The sequence below is a fragment of the Hemitrygon akajei genome, chromosome 15 (assembly GCF_048418815.1).
Source record: "Hemitrygon akajei chromosome 15, sHemAka1.3, whole genome shotgun sequence".
Lineage (NCBI taxonomy): Eukaryota > Metazoa > Chordata > Chondrichthyes > Myliobatiformes > Dasyatidae > Hemitrygon > Hemitrygon akajei.
This window is the reverse complement of record NC_133138.1, coordinates 61,388,732-61,403,166: the sequence shown is the minus strand read 5'-3', so window position 1 is coordinate 61,403,166 and position 14,435 is coordinate 61,388,732. Positions and strand designations below refer to the sequence as shown.

Here is a 14,435-nt window from a genome sequence, read left to right as displayed (position 1 = left end):
ATGCTCTAACCATATTAGTAACTTTCCTGTAATACCATGGGCTCTTAACTTGGTAAGCAGCCTCATGTGTGGCACCTTGTCAAAGGCCTTCTGAAAGTCAAAATATACGACATTCGCAGCATCCTCATTATCTATCCTATTTGTAATTTCCTGAAAGAATTCTAACAGGTTTGTTAGGCAGGATTTTCCCTGAAGGAAGCCATGCTGACTTTGTACTATCACGTTCTGTGTCACCAAGTACTCCATCACCTCATCCTTAACAATTGACTCTAACATCTTCCCAACCACTGAGGTCAGGCTAACTGGTCTATAATTTCCTTTCTGCTGCCTTCCTGCTTTCTTAAAGAGTGGAGTAACATTTGCAATTTTCCAGCCCTCTGGCACCATCCCAGAGTCCAATGATTTTTGAAGTAACATTTCTAACGCCACCACAGTCTCTAACGCTACCTCTTTCAGAACCCTATGGTGCAGTTCATCTGGTCCAGGTGGAATATATTTCCAGCTTCCCATTCCACAGTTTACCCATCAGTCAAGTCTGCACAGTCTAAACTCCAGGCATTCAGCTGAATGGCTCTTTCACATTGCCAGTGAAGTTATGTTCTTAAAATGATTTTTAATTCTTCTGCCAATACATCAATGTTCAATTTCAGGACATGCTCAGTTCACACAAGTCATTTCAAATACTTGTCATAGCATCTTCTTCAACCATCTGAATAATCGGCTAATTCCTTGGTTTAACAACTGTAGGTAGCTCGGCAGTAGTTGCAATTTTGTTTTTATTTTGAAGCAGATGACAATCTGCATTGTGGTCAGGTCTCTAAGGTGGGCTGAGAACTCATAAACGTCAGATAAATCGCACTGAGTTAGTGAGTTAGGCATGACACCATGAATGTGTAGTTTTTAAAAGGTATAATTTAATCTGAACAATATTAAATATACTAGTTCTTTCTCTGTATAGTTATTTATACAGAATAATGGATGTTTCTGAGTTTTTCCAATCTGATTGGTGTACTTGTCATGGACAGTAAGGAGAATTGTTCAAACACTTGCATTCTCCATATGCCAATATAATCCAACTTTTGAATTGAAAATTTCAAAGAGCAATGCCTACTGCAGGAGCAACACAACCAAACAGAGAGAAAAAGAGGCAGTGTGTGTGCATGTGCACGCATGAGGTGGGGGGGTGGGTTGTGGTAGAAGAAAGAAGTCTTTATGAAGTTTGATGGTCCCTGTTCCCATACTACCATGTTATTATGTGTCCTGGTGGATCAAAATCGCTTTGCTTTGAGCTGTTAAATCCTTCTCATTCCTTAGCTCATGGTATGTCTTTGTTTTTACTTGCAGTTTGGAATTCAAGAAGAAAAGAGACAAAAGATGGAAAAGCAAAATCAGCAAATAAAACATGAGACTCAAATGAAAGAAATGCAACAAGCATGTGAGAATAACATCCATGAGCTCCAACAGCTGCAGGTAGTTGGTTTGGAATTTATAATTTCTGCATTTGAAGGTGCATTGCGTGGAAGCTGAGGGGGGTGAAGGGAGAAGGACAAAATCCTGATTTACCATGTTGGATATCAGTCCGTTGCTGCACAGTGCAGTTCTTGGGATAATGGAAATCAACCTTACATAATTTGCAATTTGCTACCCAAAATTTGAAACAAGGAATAAAATTTACTCATGGAATTGACATGGAAGAAGAAAAGTGAATCTTATCAGATGACACACAGGATTCTTTTTAAAGTCAGAGCTAATGTGCATAGATCTCTCATAGTTGTCACGTGAGTTGATAGGGTATGGTGGGTTGGCCTTCATTAGTAGGGTGATTGAGTTCAAGAGTAGTGAGGTAACACTGGTTAGGCGGCTCTTGGGATATCGTGTTCATTTCTGGTTGTGTCTTTATAGGGGGGTTGTAGAAGTTTTAGAGGTTCCAGGGGCGATTTGCCAGGATGTTGTCTCATTGTGCAGGTCTTATGAGGATAGGGTGAGTGAGCTGGGGCTTTTCCCCCTGGAGTGAAGGAGAGGCAACTTGGTAGTGATGTACAAGATAAGAGGCATAGATAGCCCCAGACTTTTTCTCAGGGTCGAAATGGCTAATATTAGGGGGCGTCATTTTAATTGATTGGAGTAAAAGTAGGAGGGGTCGTGAGATGTAAGTTTTTGACAGTCATGAGTACATGGAACACTGTTAGTAGTGGTAGAGGCAGATACATTAGGGGCATTTAAGAAATTCTTAGATATGCCCAAGGGTGATAGGAATGTGGAGGGTTATGTACGAGGAAAGGGTTATTCATCTCAGGTTAAAAGGTTGGCATAACATCCTGGACATAAGGACCTGTACTGTGCTGTAGTGTTCTGTAAAGGGGATTGGAGGTAATATGCTGGTGTGACTTGATTAATGGACCAAATTAAGAGCAAAATGGTTATTTTCAAATTGAGTCTGCAATTACTGGTACGTGGCAGGGTCTTGTTTTGATATCAGCAGCTGTATTGGTGATCTGAATGAGAGTCCTAGTTTGTTGATGATACCATGCTGGGTTATAGTGAGTTGAGATGATGTAGATAATTACAGGGGATATCGTCATGATAGTCATGCCAAGATGAGGACGTGGGAGATAAAAGTCGACTGAAAAATGTGAAGTCACTCACAGGTGGAAATATTTTTTAAAAAGCAAAGTAATTTTTAAATGCTCAAAGCTTAAAACATTTGTGTTGATGAACCTGAATCTACAAGGAATTAGGACAGTGACTGATGTGTCTTTACTACAAGTGCCTTTTACTCCAAATCTAAATGGATTTTGTATTAAATGTATAGAGCCTTGGGTGAGATCTCACCCAGAAAATACAAAAATTGAGAGCAGGAGTAGGTCACTAGGCCCTTCAAGCCTGCCCCACTATTAAAATGATCTCAACTCTTGCCAGTGCCTCATAACCTTTATTCCCTTGAATATTTATTTATCTGCATTTTAAATATATCGGATGATCTGGCTGATCCCCCTCTGGGATTGAGATTTAAAATGGGGGTTTCAGTTTCAAAACAAAGGATCATACTTTCAGGGGTAAGCATGTTGAAATTTTGGAATCCTTTACCGAAGGAGGCTGTGGGCGAGTATATGCAAGAGAAAACAATAGATTTTTGGACACAAAGGTTAGGAGGGAGGGACAGGAGAATGGTGATGAAGCAAGCGATTAATAATGAACCTGCTTAATGGCAGAATTGGGACACTGGGCTGAAAGGTCAGACCCTGTTTCTATTCGTGTTTACTACAGATTTGATGCTGATGTGCTTTGAAATTCTGGAGTGATAATCCACCAACCTGGAAATGATTGTTATCGCATTTCACTGTTGGAAATATACTTTCAGTCACACTGTGCTGAAATAGATGCATGGCGTGATCTAATTTCTCAGCAGACATTTTTTACACAGCAAATTTATGCACTGTGCATCGTGACCATAAAAGCTCAGTAGATTATTTTTGTACAGTTAGTGGTTTAGATGGGAAGCATTACATGTTGCCAAGTTTGGGCAATATATTGTCATATCTCTATCATCCCATCACACAATAGAATGATTTGGATTCCTTTCAAATAGCTCTGAATAAAGCTTCTGTGTTGTGTGATTCAAAGCAACTCTAATATTAGTTGCTTAGTATTAATTGTTTACAAGGTATATTTGAAGGAAAATTAGAATTGTTATTAATAATGAATAATTTGAACAAAACTTGCTAGATCTTGCCAGCAATTCCCCAATCATTATGTTGTAATTGATTCCTTATTAAAATGACAAAAGGGCCAGTAAGTACTGTGAAATTCATGTGATTGCATCAAAAGGAATTACTTTCATTGTTATTGTAATCTTCATGCATAGATAAAATAATGGAAAGAATGATGCTTTTACTTTATAACTGCTTATGATTTACTTTGAGGATTGTAGATCAGATCATGGAGCTTAGTCAGTAAATTGTGCGGTAAGAGATGATAGGCTGCAGTCATTTACCCCGATTCTTTAATGTTTTAGAGTGATAAGTGCCATCTTCTGATTGAACATGAAAACCAGAAGTTAAAAGCACTTGATGATAATCATAACCTACACCTGAAGGAATGGCAGGAAAAGCTGAAACCAAGAAAAAAAGTAAGTAGTGAAAAATTTAATATGTACTCTCGAAGTTCAGATTTTCTTTTCATAGCTTCAGGTTCCTATAGAAGTCTGAAGGATTGGTTACAGTCTTTGCAGTCTTTGAATATTGCCACATACCTCGTTTATTTCCCGTGTTTCTGGTCAATATCAATTCCTCGTCTGATACCAAATGGACGGATTTGATTAGCTGTATTAAGCAAGCCCTTTCAGATCTGTTGAATTGTCTACTGCACTGGTTCATCAGTTGTGCAGCTGACATTTTAATTCGTACCTTTGGGAAGGTCCTTGAAGTGTTTCAATGTATTTTTACTGAATTTTTCATGAATAAAGACCTTCCTAAACCAGATTCCCAGGGCTAGAGTCATGGAGTGGAAATTATTCAGACAAGTCCCCTTTAAAGTCGTGGCTAGCATAATGCTTTACAGCACCAGCAATGAGAAGACTGAGTTCAGTTACTGCCGTTCTGTAATGAGTTTGTATGCTCTCCCCATGCCTGTGTGGGTGTCCTTCGGGTGCTCCAGTTTCTTCCCACATTCCAAAGATGTGTGGGTTTGGGTTAGTAAGTTGTAGGCATGTTTTGTTGGTGCTGTAAGCATGATGACACTTGTGGACAGCCCCTAGCACATGATTGGACTTTAACACATACAAAATTGCTGGAGACCTTTCATCACTGTCTATTCCTTTCCATCGATCTGGTTGACCTGCTGAGTTCCTCCAGCATTTTGTATGTGTTACTCTGGATTTGCAGCATCTGCAGAATCTCTTGTGTTCATCATTCGACCATGTTGGTCATTGACACAAACAATCTATTTCACTCTGTTTCAATGTACATGTGACAAATAAAGCTAACCTTTACTCCTTAAACAGAATGGGGTTCCATATAGCATCTTGAAGGCCTGTTCTGCACTGATGAAAAGCAGTATAATTTGTTTCCTGGTGGATAGTGCTAATGTCCGTTTCTGGGCACCTCATTGTCGTGCAAGATGTTTGGAGAGCCTAAAGGAAAATCACAGGCATCATGTAACTTACAATAAATCCTGATTTTTTTTTTCTATATTGCATTTATTCTTCAGTAAATTTAAATTACAACAAAAGCATGTGCTGTGCAGTTCAAATTCTAGGCGGTGTTCAATATAGTATATATTTTTAGGTATTTGGTGTACACAAATTAGTTATTGCATTTCCATTACAATAGTGACTGCAATTCAGAACCATTGACATCCTGAACGGGATATCAAGAGATGATATAAAGTCGGTCTTTGCTTCTCTATCTTTATCATCGTCAGTATTAATAGTCATTTGAACTTTGAGTGAGTCTTGCATCCATGTTGACATAAATGTGTCAAATACAGAATTCCAAAAAGGTCTTCTAACTTTTAAACCTCCTCTTTCATAGTTTAGTGTATCTGTCTCGATAACTCAATGTTTATATTGGGAAGAGTTTGAGAGGCTGATCAATTTTTTTTATTTTGGTGAAGGAGGAGACATGGTCCTGAAACTAAAGGCTAGCCTTGTTTTGAGTGCAACCATGGAGAATTGCTGGGGAGAGGCCAGGAAGGCAAGATTTGGGTTAATCTTTACGTTAAATCTCCATCTAAATGTACAATGTGCAATCATAGTAATTTATAAAAAAAATATAGTAACTAGAACAGTTGATGTAATATAGAGTACACTCAGGTCAGCGTGAGTTCATCAGTCTGATGGCCTGGTGGAAGAAGCTGTCCCCGGACCATGTTGGTCCTGGCTTTCGTGCTGCGGGGAATGATGTGAAACATGGTGGCAGCTGGAATAGGTTGTGGTTGGGATGACTCGGGTCCCCAATGATCCTACAGGCCCTTTTTACACATCTGTCCTTGTAAAATGTCCTGAATCATGGGAAGTTCACAACTACCGATGCGCTGGGCTGTCCGCACCACTGTCTGCAGAGTCCAGCGATTAAGGGAGATAAGTTCCGATACCAGGCAGTGATGCAGCCAGTCAGGATGCTCTCAATTGTGCCCCTGTAGAAAAATCTTGGGATTTGGGAGCCCATACCAAACTTCCTGAACTGCCTTTTTCATCACACAGCTGGTGTGTATAGACATTGTGAGGTCCTCAGTGATGTGGATGCCGAGGAACTTTAAAGCTGTTTACCCTCTCAACCCCAGATCCTTTGATGTCAATAGGGGTTAGCCCATCTCCATTCCTCCTGTAGCCCACATGCAACAACTTTGTTTTTGCGACATTAACGGAGGGGTTGTTTCCTTGACGCCATTGTGTCAGAGAGATGACTTCTGCCCTGTAGGCCACCTCGTTATTGTTTGACTTAAGGCTAATTATATTAGCAAATCCATCATTAAAGATCTTCACCAACTGAGACATGCCCTCTTTGTCTTAAAAGCATCAGGGAGGAGGTGCAGAAAGCTGAAGACCCAAACTCAACCTTTAAAGACCAGATTCTTTTCCTCTGCCATCAGATTTAATTTTTTCCTTTGAGTAATTCTTGTCTTGCGCTGCACCGTTGCCACAAAACTACAAATTTCATGACGTGTTGGTGATAATAAGTCTGAAGTTATGTGTTATATGTGGTTTGCTTGGATCCTGGAGGCCCTTTTTCCCATTCTGCTACTTCAGAGTGAAAAATGAATAGTTCTGTACAAAAAGTAGAAATGATACCATATCCTTGGTAATTTATGTTTTACTTGTGTGGAAAAGAGTCACATTTAAAAAGAAAAAAATAGAACTTGGAGCCCTTAATAAATAATGGATTTGTATCCATTATCTGTTAAGACCAGTACAACTCAATTCATTTTGCCATTAATTTCCTTTATTCCAAAGTGGATAGGTTCAGGCAAGACAGCTCTCTTCTTCTCTCTTGCAATACCTTAATACAATTCCCTTGCACTCTCTGCTCTCTCTCATCCTTTCTGTAGTGTCGTGACACTGTCCTCCAGTTGAGCAAGAATAAGTGTATTGTGTCCATGCCTTTGTTTACCTGTATTGACACCACTGAAAACTGGTGGACAAGCATTTTTTCTTTTACTTGTGGGTTTTTGAATATTTTGTCAAATTTCTTTTTGCAGGCTTTGGAGGAAGAATTGACTCAGAAGAAAAAAGATCAAGAGATGTTCTTTAAACTTAGTGAAGAAGTAGATTGTCAGAGTCCAAGTTCACCAAACAAGGTTGCCAAGTTTTTCCCCTTCTCTGCGGAGCCATCCTAAGGAGGTTTGGACCCATTATTTCTTCATGAACTCAGGAGTACAGATATATGGACAAGTCTTTAATTTATATTTTCTAAATGTGTATTAATGTTTTCTGACTTGAGAATGCTATATTTACTACTGAATTTGAACTGCTGAATGTTACTGTATTCATTTGCAGATCTTGGCTCTAAATATCTGTTCTTTAGATGTATAGAAATATTATTTAGTTAAGGAAGGGTAATTTTGTGCCTATGTTCTTGTTTTTCAGAGCTTTCTTTTCTATACATGTAATGCAAGATTAATTTTTTTTTTTAGTTTGTACACCAGAACAATTTTTACTAAATATTCTCGATACCTGATTAGCTAATTGAAAGACTGGGTTCAGGCAAAAATCACACTTTTTTAAATGAACCAGAAGTTTAAAAAAAAGCCAATAAAAGTTGATCTGCTTCATTGGTTGCTGTTTGATTTATTCTGTTCTGTTTGGAAAAGTACCTACTTTCACAATATAAAATGTCACCTCAGTTTTATGGCAAAAGCAGTAAGGTTACTGAAGTACTGGATCGATAGATAAGATCGACAACTGCATTGGCACTGCCTCCTGCACGCATGCTGAGCTCGTTGACTTCATTAACTTTGCGTCCAACTTCCACCCTGCCCTCAAATTTACCTGGTCCATTTCCGACACTTACCTCCCCTTTCTTGATCTTTCTGTCTCTATCTCTGGAGACAGCTTATCTACTGATGTCTACTATAAGCCTACGGACTTTCACAGCTACCTGGGCTATTTCTCTTCCCACCCTGTCTCTTGCAAAAATGCCATCCCCTTATTGCAATTCCTTCATCTCTGCTGCATCTGCTCTAAGGATGAGGTTTTTCATTCCAGGATGGAGGAAATGTCTTCCTTTTTTAAAGAAAGGGGCTTCCCTTCCTCCACCATCAACTCTGCTCTCAAACACCTCTCTCATTTCACGCACATCTGCTGGCACCCCATCCTCCTGCCACCCCACTCGAGATAGGGTTCCCCTTGTCCTCGCCTACCATCCCACCAGCCTCTGGGTCCAACATATAATTCTCCGTAACTTCTGCCACCTCCAACGGGATCCCACTACCAAGCACATCTTTCCATCCCCCCCCCCCCACTTTCTGCTTTCCACAGGGATCGCTCTCTACGCAACTCCCTTGTCCATTCATGCCTCTCATTGCTTCCCACCGATCTCCCTCCCGGCACTTATCCTTGTAAGCAGAACAAGTGCTATACCTGCCCTTACACTTCCTCCCTCACCACCATTCAAGGCCCCAGACAGTCCTTCCAGATGAGGTGACGCCTCACCTGTGAGTCAGCTGGTGTGGTATACTGTGTCCGGTGCTCCTGGTGCGGCCTTCTATATATTGGTGAGACCCGACGCAGACCGGGAGACCATTTTGCTGAACACCTATGTTCTGTCCGCCAGAGAAAGCAGGATCTCCCAGTGGCCACACATTTTAATTCCACGTCCCATTCCCATTCTGATATGTCTATCCATGGCCTCCTCTACTGTCAAGATGAAGCCACACTCAAGTTGGAAGAACAACACCTTACATTCCGTCTGGGTAGCCTCCAACCTGATGGCATGAACATTGATTTCTCTAACTTCTGCTAATGCCCCTCCTCCCCTTCCTAACCCCATCCCTTATTTATTTATTATTTTTCCTCTTTTTTTATTTTCTCTCTTCTCTCTCTGTCCCTCTCACAATCATTCTTTGCTTATTCTCCATCTCCCTCTGGTGCTCCCCTCCCCCTTTCTCCCTAGGCCTCCTGTCCCATGATCCTCTCCCTTCTCCAGCTGTGTATCCCTTTTGCCAATCAATTTTCCAGCTCTTAACTTCATCTCTCCCCCGCCCACTTCCAAATCTCTTACTATCTTCTTTCAGTTAGTCATGATGAAGGGTCTCGGCCCAAAACTTCGGCTGTACTTCTTCCTATAGATGCTACCTGGCCTGCTGCGTTCCACCAGCATTTTGTGTGTGTTGCTTGAATTTCCAGCATCTGCAGATTTCCTTGTGTTTGCATTGATAAGGTCTTTACTTTGCAGTTCTTTAATGTTTTATTTGAATTTGTAGGAGTTGATGTGAAGTATTTCTCCCAGCTCTTCTACATACAAAGCCATTAAAGATAAGGGGCGGCACAGTAGCGTCTTGGTTAGTGCAACACTTTACAGTACCTGTGACCGGAGTGAATTCCCAGTGCTGTCTGTAAGGTGTTCGTTCGTATGTTCTCCCTGTGATCATGTGGGTTTCCTCCGGGTGCTCCGATTTTCTCCCACCGTCCAAAGACATACCGATTGGTAAGTTGTCCTATGGTTAGCCTAGGGTTAAATTGGGGGTTGCTGGGCAGAGCGGCTTGAGCTGCCAAAAGGTCCAATTCCACTGTATCTCAATAAATATTTAAATAACAAATCATGTGATGGGTCATGCAATACATTCTACATTGATTCTTTACTCTACTGAACTGTTTTCAGCAGTCAAACCTTTACCAAAATATTCCATGCCTAATTGATCACTTTGGAATTGAGTAAAGTTAAGGTGCTAATGGATAAATCATAGATTCAGATGAATTCTGGTTGATCTTTGAAAAGTTACAGTATAGTCAAATCATAAAAGCAGGGGTGTGATGCTGAGGCTTTGTAAGGTACTGGTGAGGCCTCACCTTGAGTATTGTATATATAGCTGTGGGCTCCTCATCTTAGAAATGATGTGCTGGCATTGGAGAGGGTCCAGAGGAAGTTCACAAGGATGATTCCAGGAATGAAAAGGTTATCATATGAGGACTCTGGATCTGTACTCACTGGAATTCAGAAGGATGAGGGGGATCTCACTGAAACCTTTCGCATGTTGAAAGGCCTACACAGTAGATGTGGAGAGGATGTTTCCCTTGGTGGGGGAGTCTGGGACAAGAGGGCACAGCCTCAGGATAGAGGGGTGCCCTTTCAAAACAGAGATGCAGAGAAATTTCTTTAGCCAGAGGGTGGTGAATTTGTGGAATTTGTTGCCACATGCAGCTGTGGAGGCCAGGTTGTTGGGCGTATCTAAGGCAGAGATTGATAGTTTATTGATTGGACATGGCATCAAAGGTTATGGGGAGAAGGCCGGGAAATGGGGTTGAGGAGGAGGAAAAAAAATCAGCTATGATTGAATAGTGGAGCAGACTCAATGGGCCAAATGGCCTAATTCTACTCCTGTGTCTTCTCGTCTAATAACACATTTAATTCTGGCTCAACATACACAAAATGCTGGAGAAACTCAGCAGATCAGACAGCATCTATGGAAATCAATGATGTTTTGGGCTGAGACCTATGTGCAGTTTTGGTCACCCAGCATCTACAGGGTCTCCTGTCTTCATTTCTGGTTGCCAAGAAAAAGAAAACTAGAGTGCAGAGAAGAACCATGAGTTAGGTTTCCACACCCTGCCTCTCTGAATGTTGGAAATCCATCTTCTGAAGCACTATCTAAATTACTTTGAGCTATTCAATCTGAAAAGTTGCTGAACATGTGATGACAACAGGCTATATGGACCATCAGATCATTATCATTATTAGCCTCTTCCACGAGCACTCAATTCTGCCTTATTCCTTCCTGCAAATTTTTCTAAGCATTCTCTTGTGAAGTCAAGAAGTTCATTGTGTAACTTCTTACAATTTAAAAAGAAAACCTCATCAAATTCCTTCTGGAAAGCGCATGTACTATGTCTACCTATTTCCTTGTATTCATTGTGTCTGTTCTCCAAGTGGGCTAACTTAACTAATCAACCTCTTCATCTATATTATTTGAGTACAGGACTTGGATGTCATGATTCAACTATGCAAGATGTTGGTGAAAACTCATTTGGAGTATTGTGTGCAGTTCTGGTTATCCAGTAAAAAGAAGGATGTCAGTAAGCTGGAAAGGTTGCAGGAAAGATTCACAAGGAAATAAGAAGGCTGGCTAGGCTGGGGCTTTACTTGCTGGAGGGCAGAAGACTGAGGGGTGATTTACTGGAGGTATAGAGAGGTGTATAAAATCATAAGCCTAGATAAGGTGAATAGCCCTTTTTCCCCAGGGTGATGGGGTCTAAAACTAGAGGGCATAGATTAAAGGTAAGAGGAGAAACATTTAAAGGGAATCTGATGATGGGTTTGGGGCATGAGCTTCCAGAGGAAGTGGCAAAGTACAATTAAACATTTAAAAGACATTTGGACAGATAGATGGGTAGGAGTTTTAGAGGATATAGATCAAATGTTACCAAGTAGAACAACATCAGACAATTTGGTTAGAATTCAGGAGTTGAACCAAAGGTCTGTTGCTACTCTATGTTACAGGTTGAGTACCCCTTGTATGAGGTGCTTGGGGCCAGAAGTGTTTAGGCTTTTGGAATATATTCTATCTTTCATTAGCTTCTGTTCATTACATAAGTGATGTCACTTCTCAGAACTGTCTGCACATTGCTTGGGCTCCTTCCCAGCACCTTGTGGTATTTTCCTTTTGTGATGTCATATCAACGCTTTAAAAATAGTAGGATTTTGGAATTTCAGATAAGGAGCAATGTTCTCTTTAATTTGTAATGACTAGTATGCACAGAAATCTTGTGCTGTGTATTTTTTTGTTCAGTGACAGCAACATGTGCACACTGAATTAAGTGAAAGTAAACCTGAAGCTTTTCTAAAGATAATAAACTACTAAGTTGTGTTTTTATTTCATTGTTTCAAAGAAATAAAATACCTATAAATAAGAACTTTGATCCCCTATGGGTTTCATCATTTTCACTCTCGTTCATCTGCACTCTCACAAGACATGCGTAGCAGGCCTGCAGTGGGTAATGAAGGATTTTCTCGCCAAAACTTTTGCACACTGTCCATATGTGATTTGCTTGCTAAATGAAGTTTTAAAGAGTCAAGTTTCCAAACATTACTTCATTTCTCCCACCTGCAAATTCTCCAGGCAACTTTTGCTTTGTGACAATACATGCAGGTAATACCAGTTTCTGTATCGTACATTTTTTTTTGTAGCTGCATGTTCCTGAGCTCAAGAGCTTTTGGTGTAGCAGTTTCTACTGTTCCATTAAGCCATTCCACTTTAAATGAAATAGCAGTTCTAATGCACTTCACACCCTTTGCTTTGGAGCTCAACATAGTGAATCAATAATTCCTTCAATAAAAACAGTATAAAGCCAGTTCCAAAATTTGAAGACAAATCAATGCAAACTCCATGTTGTCAACACCGTCTGCATCAGGAACTAGGGAAGGATATGTGATTGTGTACGATTGTGAAATATAGTTAACATGCAAACGAGGTAGAGGGTGACAACCTCTGTGCACAGTTTAAATTCCTCTGTGCGCGCACACTCCTGAGCCGGAGCACTGATAAAGGGTACTCAACAATGTACTACGAGAACCTACTTGGTGGTTTGAATATTACAGCTATTTTAGCTAGTACTTGAATAACTCATTCCCCTCCCCACTTCTTATTCTGGATTCTTCCACTTTCCTTTCCAGGTCTGATGAAAAGTTTCAGCCCCGAAGTGTTGTCTGTTTATTATTTCCGTAAATGTTGTGTTACGTTCCCCCAGTAACCAGGTGACTTACCAGCAAAGATAGAGAGGTCCGCTGAAGCCTGGTGCTACTATTTTCAAACGTTTTATTTATAAAGGGGCACAAACGTATGGTTAATACAAAACATTCAGATCATATACATCGTCAAAACTCAATCTAAAGCACAAGTGTAGTAATAATCAATCAAAAATGAGCTCTATCGTTGTCTAGGGGATACTGAGTCCAATTGGATATAAGAGTCACTCAAAGTCTGCAGGCTTCCCCGTTTCGGGAACTGCTGGCATTTCACGTGTTGGAGAGAGAGAAAAGGAAAACTTGCCCGTCGTCCTTGCGAAGCAAATCCCTGCTGTTAGTTAAAGCGGTTTTTCCTTTTGGGTCCAGCCACAGACACCCGATCCGGAATCTAACGCACGTGGCTTCCTTCAGAATGGCTTCCCGCACCGACGGGAAGCACTATCGTGTCTTCTTCGTGTGTCTCCTTGGTGCGTCTGAGGCCCCGCCTCGGCAGCCCACCTTTTATCTGGACTGGCAGGGTTGTAGATGTCCATCAGGGTGGGGGCGAGGCAATCTTTCTCCCATCACCCATCTCACATTGCCCTGAGAGTTTGCACGTAGGCCAGTTCCTTAGTCCACAAAGGTGTCTCCCAAGACAATGGCTATGTCCAAGGCTTTTGTCTTGCTGAGCGACCAGCCCACATTCCAAACCGTAAGGCTCTCTCTCTCTCTCTCTTGCGATTCTCACAAAGGAGGGGGCTGAGGTCATGACAGTTGCTTGACCAGAATTCCTCCATCATTTTGAGTAATTCTGGATTTCCAATATCTGCAGAATCTGTTGTACTTATGATAAAGAAATGTATTCTATTTAAATATTTCTGGCTTGTGTATATTTTTTTCAAAACTTTCATTATGTTGTGAATTTATTAAACAAATGAAAATGCTTTTGGAAGTTAATCCTGAAACTTCATGATCTTTAGGTTTACATGCTCCAATGGATCATTGATATGTCTGACCACCAGATGGTGCTCTTACCATTCATTTCATTTTCTAACCTCGGGACCAAATCAAGCAGCATGCACTTTGTTTTTCTTAAATTTACTCTCATGTTTTCTGCTTTCATTTGCCTAATTTTTAAAAGCATTGAAAAATATCACAATTATGCTTGCCAACGCTTTTAATGCAGCCATTCTGAAATATTTAATCTACCAGACCATGGTGTTTAAGGTAATCCCATGGAATATAAATCAATTTATAAAATTACTAATACACTATTTTATTGGCACTTTGATTGCTTTTGCATTGTTCAATCCCCAGTTTTGGAAGATCACTGTATTTTCCATTGAACATTGGTTGCATCATCTTAATTGGCTTCATAATAAACTCCTGCCCAGATAGTACTTATCATGTTATCCTTCACTAAATCCTGCTCAAATCTCTCTGTCGCCCTCTTTGATTTACAGGGGTTTATACTCTATCATCACCCTGAGTGGGATACTTCAGGTTGCAGATCTCTAATCTCCCTTCGGTTTCCCTTTTGATTCCTTAAATCTGTTC

General features: G+C 40.6%; 1 protein-coding gene across 2 annotated transcripts in view; it reads left to right on the top strand.

The window, feature by feature from the left end:
• The window catches only part of stk10 (serine/threonine kinase 10), a 113,785-nt gene extending 106,015 nt beyond the window's left edge, over positions 1-7,770 (top strand). For both annotated transcript variants that reach the window (XM_073067667.1, XM_073067666.1), the window contains 3 exons: positions 1,345-1,470; positions 4,016-4,129; positions 7,198-7,770. In XM_073067667.1, the coding sequence (XP_072923768.1) occupies positions 1,345-1,470; positions 4,016-4,129; positions 7,198-7,335 (378 nt within the window). In that variant the 3' untranslated portion in view covers positions 7,336-7,770. The remainder of the gene's footprint in view (positions 1-1,344; positions 1,471-4,015; positions 4,130-7,197) is intronic.
• Positions 7,771-14,435: the final 6,665 nt, after the last annotated feature.